The sequence below is a fragment of the Zosterops lateralis genome (genome assembly GCF_965231275.1).
Source record: "Zosterops lateralis genome assembly, chromosome: 12".
Classification (NCBI taxonomy): domain Eukaryota; kingdom Metazoa; phylum Chordata; class Aves; order Passeriformes; family Zosteropidae; genus Zosterops; species Zosterops lateralis.
Window position 1 is genome coordinate 13,655,322 of NC_139772.1, and position 9,756 is coordinate 13,665,077.

General features: G+C 55.2%; 1 protein-coding gene across 5 annotated transcripts; it reads left to right on the top strand.

Moving 5' to 3' along the window:
- Nucleotides 1-1,599: 1,599 nt before the first annotated feature.
- On the top strand, nucleotides 1,600-9,600 carry ACD (ACD shelterin complex subunit and telomerase recruitment factor). 5 transcript variants are annotated; one of them, XM_083870268.1, is made up of 16 exons: nucleotides 1,613-1,660; nucleotides 2,206-2,334; nucleotides 2,457-2,586; nucleotides 2,829-2,953; nucleotides 3,514-3,604; nucleotides 4,138-4,217; nucleotides 4,413-4,457; nucleotides 4,987-5,021; nucleotides 5,401-5,564; nucleotides 5,778-5,883; nucleotides 6,005-6,085; nucleotides 6,490-6,621; nucleotides 7,162-7,260; nucleotides 7,497-8,239; nucleotides 8,768-8,841; nucleotides 9,023-9,600. In XM_083870268.1, exons 2-16 carry the CDS (start codon nucleotides 2,306-2,308, stop codon nucleotides 9,081-9,083), a joined length of 1,995 nt encoding a protein of 664 aa, XP_083726394.1. In that variant the 5' UTR covers nucleotides 1,613-1,660; nucleotides 2,206-2,305; the 3' UTR covers nucleotides 9,084-9,600. The 5 variants fall into 5 exon arrangements, with proteins under 5 accessions (XP_083726393.1, XP_083726391.1, XP_083726392.1 ...); XM_083870267.1 differs by lacking the exon at nucleotides 2,206-2,334 and having other exon boundaries at nucleotides 1,600-1,660; nucleotides 5,781-5,883; XM_083870265.1 differs by lacking the exon at nucleotides 2,206-2,334 and having other exon boundaries at nucleotides 1,600-1,660; nucleotides 9,023-9,599.
- Nucleotides 9,601-9,756: the final 156 nt, after the last annotated feature.

Genomic DNA, 9,756 nt, shown 5'->3' on the forward strand with positions numbered 1-9,756 from the left:
TGCATCACTCTTCCATGGGGTGCAGCCCTTCAGGCACAGCTTGCTCCAGCTTGGGCCCCCACAGGGTCACAAGTCCTACCAGGAAACCCGCTCCAGCACGGGCTCCTCTCTCCATGGATTGGCAGGTTCCTGCCAGGACCCTGCTCCAGCACAGCATTCCCATGGGTTCACAGCCTCTTCCCAGGTATCCAACTGCTCCAGCATGGGCTCCTCCAGGGGCTGCAGATAGATCTCTGCAATCCCAAGCCCTCCATGGGCTTCACGGGCACAGCTGCCTCACCACGGTCTGCACCAGGGGCTGCAGGAGAATCTCAGCTCCAGTGCCTGGAGCACCTCCTCCCCCTCCTTCTGCACTGACCTTGGTGTCTGCAGAGCTGTTCCCCTCACATATTCTCGCTCCACTCTTCCCTGGCTGCAATTACATCTGCACAATAACCCTTTTGTTTTCTTCTTAAATATGTTATCACAGAAGCCTTACCCCTGTGGCTGAAGGGTTTGGCCTTGGCCAGCAACACGTCCATCCTGGAGCTGTCTGGCACTGGCTCTGCTGGACATGGAGGAGGCTCCTAGCAGCTTCCCACAGAAGCTACCCCTAAAGACCTTCCCCCCACCAAAACCTGGCCTTACAAACAAATACAGTGTGACAATAACATCCATCTTGCTGTGCCATTTCACTGCCCTCAGCGTCAGTCCACTGGTGGAACCACAGCCTCTGGCACAGGGATGAAAAGGCACTGACTGCCCCAGCTCACAACTCAGCTGGGTGAGGGGAGCATTTTGCCATCCCTTCAGCCAGAACATTTCCCGGGTTGTCCCTTCAGCCAGAACATTTCCCAGGTTGTTTGACAGGTTTGACGAGGAGGCTTTAATACCTTAAGATGAGATACAAGATGGGCAATGCTCTTGTGGCAAGATGCTTCTTGCCCTCTGGGGAGACCCTGGGATTACCTGGAGCTGGAGCCAAAAGTAAAAGAAAAGAAAAACAAGGTGGAGTTCCAGGGATGGTTTGGCATCACGTGTGAACCGCTGAACGGCAAACGGTATTAGAGAGTTGGCCAAAAGATGGGGAATCCTGGAATGGCCGGGGTTGGAAGGGACTGTTGTTCCAACACCCGCCGCGGGCAGGGTCACCTTCCCTCGGGCTCAGAGCCCCCCCAACCTGGCCTTGAACATCTCCAGGGACGGGGCAGCCTCAGCTTCTCCGGGCAGCCTGTGCCAGCGACCCATGCCACTACCAGGGAAGAATTTCCTCCTCAGATCTAATCTAAACCTGCCTTTTTCTCAGTTTGAAGCAGTTCCCCCTTGTTTTATCACTCCGTGGCATTGTCCAAAGTCCCTCTCCAGCTCTCCTGTAACCCTTTAGAAGATCCAAGGTCTCCCCAGACCCGTCTCTACCAGACGGGGACGCGCACGCCCAGGAAAGCGGCGGGGCCGAGCCCAGGGACAGGGCGGGCACAAGGGCGGGCACAAGGCGGGGAGCGGGCCGGGGGCGGGATGAAGGCCGGGCCGGGGATGGGGAGGGCCGGGAGCCGGGCCCGAGCCCCGCCCCGCGCCGGAAGTGGCGCTGCCGGGCCCCGTTTCCTGTTCCGGGCCCCGCGGCCATGGCGGCGGCGGCTGCTCCGCCGGGCGGGGCGAGCGCGGGGCTGGCGGCGGGGGAGCGGTGAGGGGGGCCGGGAGGGGGGTCAGCCGGGTCAGCCCTGCCTGCCCTGCCTGCCCTGCCTGCCCTCAGCGCCTGGCCCAGCCCCGGGCCCAGCCCCGCCTTCCCTCATCCCCCGCCTTCCCTCATCCCTCGCCTTCCCTCATCTCCCGCCTTCCCTCATCTCCCGCCTGCCCTCATCCCCTGCTGCCCTCAGCCCCTGCCTGGTACAGGCTCCACCTGCCCTCATCCCCAGCCTGCCCTCATCCTCCGCCTGCCCTCAGCCCCTGTGTGGTCCAGGCTCCACCTGCCCTCATCCCCTGCCTGCCCTCATCCTCCACCTGCCCTCATCTTCCCCTGCCTGCCCTCATCTCCCGCCTGCCCTCAGCCCCTTCCTGTCCCCAACCGCATCTGTCCCAGCCCAGCCGGTACCCAACCCGTGTCTGTCCTCAGTTTTTCTCCCTTTCACATTTCAGACAGTTATAGTTAAGAGTTGGTCCCAGGAAAATAGTTATTGGGTGATAATAAACGATATGGAAAGAGGTAGAAATAAATGTCCTGTCCTGCAGAAGGCCGGGCATACTCCAGAGCTACGCGTGTACCCCTCCACTGTCCGAGCAGGATGCAGCACGACCTGTGTGCCCCCAGCAGCGTGGCTTCCTCAGCACAATGCCCTTGGGATGGGTCCTTGCAGAGAAGTGGGTGCACTTGGGTGGATTTGAGCAATCTCCTGGGTTTGTGGCTGTGCTTGGGGTGCAAAACCCTTCCCAGGGTGATGGAGCACTGCTTATGACTTAGCATCTTGTCTCTTCTCATGTAGTCTTGTGTGTGTGGACAAGAATGTGGCTTCTCCCAAACTCTACGTCCTGGAGCCATGGATTGCTGACCTCTTGGTGAATTATGAGCAAGTGGAAGAGCGTGAGAATTTCCTGGCTGGGCAGGTGGTACGGGTAGGTACCCAGAGGGACTGTCCCAAAGGGCTCCAACAGCCTTTGAAATCTAAATTCTGGGAAGTGCACAGTGGTTCCCTGTTTGGTGGCTGTGGATGTGCAACTCTTCATCAACGTCTCTGATTTTAATTTTTTTTTTTTTTGAGCAGGAAAGGCTTGGTGTCCTGACCGCCTTCCTGTGAAACTTATTCCAGGTCTATGAATAAGAGTTCTTTTTTTACTCCTCTCCAATCTCCTGACAGGTCTTGAGTGACTCAGCTGCTCCTGGCCAGCCTGGGGTCCTCCAGGACGCCGTGGTGCAGGTCTCTGATGGATCCTGCTACATCCGTGTGGTCATTACATCCGAAGCTCTGCAGGCAGAGGAAAAGTGGGTTCCACCGCGACTTGGCATGGCTGGGACAGCAGTTCTCCACAGCTGCTGTGAGGAGCTGGGGCTCCTGCCTGGTCTTGTTTCAGGTTGTGTTAAGCTATAGCAACCTCAGGGTGGGAAGCTGGTGTGAAAGAGCTCCTAAGAGAGTTGGAATGCCCTTGCTCCGGTGTCTTCTGGTTGGGCTGGGCAGGGATTCATGGCAGAAGCTGTGAAGCCACTAGAGAGAACTGTAGAGTCTTTGGGTTTTGTGGAAGGAGCCAGAGCATTAACCATGGTAGCCTGGGCTGCTCCTTCAGTGCTTTCCTCCATTTCCCTGTTTGGACATCCTTCAACTGTTGGGGTGCTGGTAGCAGAGCCATGGATAAGCAGCAGGAAGAAGCTCCTTTTAGGCAGAAATTAGTAAGGAATAAAGAGCCCCTGGTGCCTGCTGCTCATGCTGAGACATGTTCCAGAATGCCCTGGTATGGTTGGCAGAGCTCTTGTGGGAGCCCCACTGTGTGTGTCAGAGGGAGTCTGGCTCCATTCTTCAAGGCATTCCTGCTCTGCTCCTTTTCCAGTGCCCACCTGCAGCTCAGGCTTTCCAGCCTTAATTGCAGAATTATCGTCCTCCAGAAGTACACGGTGTGTTTTCAGGACGAGGCCAGGCTGGTAAGTGTTCTGAGGACTGGAAGCAGCCTGTTCCCTTACCTTGCTGTGCCTCCTGCACTCTTGCCTGCTTCCAGCTGCTCTCAGGAGCTGAAGGCAGGTGAGGGTGGCCTTTCATTTTCATCTGTAGCTCCTGTGGGGTCTGTGGCAGCTGACCTGGGCAGGGATGAGCCCTGGCTGGGGGTGGAGTGCATCTTTCCCAGAGTCACCTGGCTGTCACCTGTTGGGCAGCTGCAGAAGAGCTGCATGAGCTAGTGGCAGAGCAGCCCACTGTCCCCTTGCAGGGGTTCAGAGGTGTCCCCACAGACTGCCCTGGGCTGGCCCCCCTGGTGTGTGGCTCTTGCAGAGCAATCAGCTGATGCAGGAAGATACAAACTCCCCTTTGCAAGGGGGTTGTCCTTCTTGAGGGGACATTCTGTTAGACTGGAGGGTTGGTGGCAGAGCTTGGGTGGGTATGGGAGTGCTGGCTGGTCCCAGGGGAAGCAGGGGCAGAGGTGGGACTCAAGGGTGCCTTACAGGCTCTGTCCTCCCCACAGGAGGACTGCGAGTTCTACCTCACGGCCCAGCAGTTCATCGTGCTGCCCATGCAGAGGCAGAGGATGGAATCATCTGATGGGTATGGCCCATGGGATGGGTGGGTGAGGGCTGTGCTCAGGGGGACTTCATCTTCCTCACAGCAGCACTGACCCTGGGTGTTCTGATGTGCCCTGCTTGTGGCAATCTCTTTTGGAAAAGGGATTGTCTCCAAGTTGAGGGAGAAGAGAGATGGAAATTTGGAGGGAATCAGTAACTGCCTTCTCTCTTGCTGCAGGAACCAAGACCCCTCTGTGGTGAAGAAGATAAAGGAGCTCTGGCAGTAAGTATGGGGCTGAGGGATGTATCCAGACACCCTGATGAGAGTGTGCAACCTCAGACTGGGTTACCGCAGACTGGCAAGGGCTGGCACAGGTTATGGCAGCTCCTGGTTAACCTGTGTGACTCCTTGCCCTGGAACATGACAGATTTGAGTAGACCATGAAAAATGAAATTGTGGTGGCACATTGCCAGCCTCTTCCTCTGAGCTAGGAGGAAACACCTGTGGGGAGCTTGTTCCTGCCAGTGGTGGGCAGCACAGCTGCGTGGGTGAGCCCTGCACAGCTCATTCTTCATCCTTGGAGATCCAATACTGGAGATCCTCAGGGCCTTCCATCAGTCCATCTCCAGGGGTGAGGCTCCCTGATGGCTATTCCTAGCATACTGAGCATGTGGCCAGTGGCCAGATCAGCACCCAGTGGGGGATCCACTACTTTCACAAGTTGCTGCTTCCAATCCAGGGTGCTTGATCTGTGACCAAGAGCTGCGTGTGTCCCAGCCCTAACCTGGCTTTGTATTCTTGGTTGTTGCAGGAGGAATCTTGCTGTGAAGAATGCTCCCTGCTCAGGTAAAGGGTTGTGGGAGGCATACAATGCTCTGACTGCCTGAGGGAGCCCTGGGTTTCCTCAGCTTGGTCCATATTAGGCAGAGGTAGCACAAACCTGGTCAGATCTCAAAAGCATATGTTGCTAAGCCCAAAGCAGGAAGGGATAATGCTGACAGCTGAAGCAGAGTGGGACATTGCATGCCTGTGCTCATGCTGCTGGTCCAGGATGTGTGAAGAAAGGAAAGATGGTTTCTAGAAGCAAAGGAAATGCAGAATTTTAGGTGTTCCCACAGGTTTCAGTGTCATGGCAGTCACCAAGTCGTGCAGCAGGGTAAAATTGTTTGCAAGTGAGGCTTGCCTGAGTTCAGCTGTCTCCTCCACTGATGTCTGTGTGTTCCAGAGCCCTCTGTCTCTCAGCTGATTGATGCCATAGGACAGAACCAGCTAGAGATTTTGAAGGAAAATGCTGAGGAGTGCTTGGATTTATGGAAACCAAAGGATAAGCCAGTGACAGTGGAGGACGAGGTTCCCATCACCCAGTGGGAGGCAGAGCGCAAGAAGGAGGTCAGTCAGTCAGTCAGTCCGTCTGCTGGGACTGGCTGAGATGGGGCTGTGACAGCTTGGGGTGCTCTGGTGGGTGGGAGGAGGAAGAGGAAGGACTGGGCAGAGCTGGAGGTTTGCTGGGGAGGGAGATGGTGTTGGGTTGACAGGTACGGTTGGTCCTTGCATCTGGAGAGGGATTGCCCAGAAAAAACCCTGTCATGTGTCTCATTTCAGCAGGGTGAGGACATTTTCATGGTCCCAGTCAGCGCCCTGGTGATCCCTCCTGAGGAGGAGGCAGTTGTTTGTGATTCTTCTGAGGCAGCATCTGCAGGGTACACAGGTAGGCAGTGCAGCACAGGGGCATGTGAAATGAGGGGCTTCCTAGGGTGGGGGGAAGACTTCCTTTGCTCTGTGTGTGCCTCATGCTGGAGATATGACCAACAGTGCCCCTTTCATTGCAGATACAAGCCAAGCAGGTCCTGAAAAGAGTAGTGATGACAGGACAGTGCCAGGAGACCCAAGTGTTGTATCCCAAACCAGCTGTAAGTAGCAGGATCTCCAGGTCCTAGAATGATTTGTGTTAGAAGGCACCTTAAAGACTAGCTAGCCCAAATCGCTGCCATGAGCAGGGACACATTCCACTACACCACGTTTCTTCAAGCCCTGTCCAACTTAGCCTTGAACACTTCCAGGGCTGGGGCAGCCACAGCTTCACTGCGCAACCAGTGCCAGGGCCTCCCCACCCTCACAGGGAAGAATTTCTTACAAATATCTAATCTAACCCTGCCCTGTGTCAGTGTGAAGCCATTCCCCTTTGTCCTGGTGCTCCATGGCCTTGTCTGAAGTCCTTCTCCAGCCCTTTTTAGCCTGTTTAGATACTGGAAGGTTCTCTAAGGTCTCCCTGGAGCTTTCTATTTTCCAAGCTGAATAACCCCAACTCTCTCAGCCTGTCTCCATAGCAGAGGTGCTCCAGCCCTTGGATCGTCCTCATGGCCTTCTATGAATGCTCCAGATCCCATCCAGCCTTTAGTTTCCTCTACAGTTGACTCAGCCCATCTCCTTGGATTGAGTGGAGGAGGTACTGGTGTGGCCAGGTCTTTGGAAGACCTTGAACAAGTAGGGAACGGTCCCAATCCTCCAGCTTCTTGAAGCTGCAGCTTTGGTTGATTTTACTGGGAGCAGAAGAAGTCATGTTGGTGCCATCACTGAGCATGAGTCTCCTGCCCTGGTATGGGCTCCTCACTGGCTCTGGCTCAGCAGCAGAATGGGTTTGTGTCACCTTACTTGGCTTGGTGTCAGCAAGCTTTGCTGCAGAATTACCTGCAGAAGCTCCATGTAGAGGAGGAGCTGAAGGGAGGAACTGTCCTGAATAGTGCAGGGTGTAGGAGAAGGCCTTCTTCATATCTGCCTGCTCTCTGGGCAGTGTCTGCCTCTCCACTGCCTGCTGTATGAGGTCTTGGAAAGGGTCTCACTGGAATACACCACATTTTGGGCTGGAAAGGGCTGCAGAGCTCCCCTCAAGGATTATGTCTCTCTGAGACCTTGTGCACAGGGGACCCACAGGGAATGGGCAGCTGCTTTCTTTGCCAAAATCAACCCTCCAGCTTCTTCATTGCAGATGCTGCATCACCGACCTCATCAGAGAGCTTGGATGGATCCCTGGACAACCCTTGGAACAGGATGCCCTCATTGTCTTTGACCCCAAGCTCTTCAGATGGTGAGTCCCCCATGTCCCAGGACAACCCGCCTGCATTCCTGGCAGGAGACAGCTCCTGTCTTCTCAATGGGTGTAGCTCACCCTGGATGCTGGCTTGATTTCCCTTGGCCATAAAGCAGTGCTGCGGTGTTCCCATAGCCCTGGCCCTGCATCATTCCAGCCCTGACACTGTTCTTGTGTTGGGGCAGGTCCCACCACCAGCCCCCTGTTCAAACTGATGATGCTTTTCCTCTTACTAGAGAAGAGCTTTCAACTTGACCCTCCCCTGAACACCCAAAAGGATGTGGCTGCTGACAGCAACACCACGGACCTGTTGGAAGTGTGTAGCCAGGGCTCTCCTGAGGGCTTGCCCCAGGGAGAGCCAGTACAGGCCTCCTCACCCTCCCTGCTCCACTCCTACAGCGGGGCCAGTCTGGAGATCAGCACCAGTGAGGCAGCACCAGCTGCGGAGGCAGCCAGGGATGTCCTGTGTGCTGATCAAGGCCTGCAGGGATCCAGTGGCTCTCAGGCCACCCTGCCCACTCTTTCTCCAGTTTTTCCAGTCTACCCCAGCAGCAGCTTGCAATCCACACCCAGCAGGATTCCTCACAGGAAGCAGGCCTGCTCCAGTGGCACTGCTTCCTCTCCAGATGTGTTGAAGCCTGGACTGGCTCATGCCAGCACAAAGGGAGGAGAGACTGTAGGTGCCAAGAGGAAGCTGATGGGGGAAGATGAGCAGGCAGCAGCATCCCCCAGGCACCCAGCAGCAGCATCCCCCAGTGGGCAGCAGCATCCCCCAGGCACCTCGAAGGGCAAGGGGAGAGACACAGGCAAGAGATCGGAGCTCATGAGCCAACAGGGTGCAAAGAAGAGCAGAAAGGAGACACTGTTGCAGCATAGAAAGGTGCTTGAGGAGGACAAGGAAGAGGAGGAAGAGCAAGCATCCTCTGCAAGAGCTGGGCCCAGCTCCAGGCCAGAGCAGTGCAGAGTTCCAGAGCCGGTAAATATAAAGCAGCCCCGAGGGCTGGGGGTGCCTGAGGAGGCTCTCTGTGCTCACACCACTGGTGTCCATCCCCAAGATCTTTCCTCACCAGGCTAGTGGGGATGGGAACTTGAGTGCAGGTGTCAATGTAGATGGTGGAGGATCTGGGAACACTGAGTGCATCATGAGGGAATCACGTAATTACTTATGCTGGAAAAGAGCCCATGAGATGGAAGTCCAGTGGTTCCCCAGCTCTGCCAAGCCCACCACTGAACCATAGTCCCAGCTGCCACATCCACAGGCCTTTAAATCCCTCCAGAGATAGTGGAGATGTGGTTTAGCCTGAGCTAAACAATTGGGTGGGAACAAACAATTGCTGGAGCATCTTCCTAGCTATCTGGGTAAAAGAAGATTGAAAGAGCAGAGGGAAAGAGACCTCAATCCTAGGTGTTTTTCTGGGGTTATTGGGCTCTCAGGCTGCATGGGGAGCACTCTGGGTGCTGTGGCTGGAGCAGACCCATCTCACCCTCCCCTTTGCCTTTCTAGTTCGTGGAAAGAACACCCCAGTACCAATACGAGGCACCCAGCCCTGAGCTCTGCCAGCAGGTACAATCTATCAGGTCAGTGCCATATCAGCCATGGACTTGTGGCTGTCCCTTGTTCCTGCAGTGGGACTCATATCCCTATAGTGAGTCCCCAACCTCTGCCTTACCCCTTGTCACCAGCTGCCCCAGTGGTGGGCAGAAAGAAATCCACAGCTGGATTTCTTCTCACCCTGGCTCCTCCTGTCTGTTTTCTCAGGATCTCAAAGGCAATGCTGAAGTGGGCATGCTGGATACTGGCTGAGGAGGAGGATTCCTGAGCCCAGCCCATCTTTCATTCTTTTATTTCTTCAATGGGTCTGTCAAAACACTGGGAAGAGTGGTTGAAGGAGGGGTGTGGGGACACCAGAAGCTCTGTGCCCCAGAGGACTGATGAGTGGGCTGGCTCCAGGGCTGCTGGCACGTGACCTGTTGAAAGCCAATACCCTCACTGCTAAGAGGGGTGTAAAGCATTCATTCAGGAGTGCCTATATGTGAGCCAGCATCCCTCTCCCACCTCTTCATCTTTTCCAAATGCCTTGTCCCAACAAGTGGGGACAAAAGGTGACCTAGTGCCACCATAGCAGCAGTGGCAGAAGCCGCACAACCTGATCGTGCTCCGAAGGTACCTCAGGAGTTTGGATAGTTTATTGAATAAGTTTAGGTAGGGTCCTGCACTGTTTATTACAAAAAATATCCCGCAGGGTTATGCTGTAGAAATTAAAAATTGTATATTTTTTAAATACACAGCTCTTGTATTAAAAAGAAAAAGAAAAAAAAAAAAAACCAAAACAAGCATCTTGCTTTGTCGTAAACATCCGTGTAAGGAATGCGTTTGGTCCGGAGCAGAGGGCAACACAGGAGAAAGCCACTGGGGTGTCAGGATCACGCTGGTGCCGTCAGGGAGCTGCGGGGATGGAGCTGCGTGCTGGAAGGCAGTGGGTGGTGGTCCCG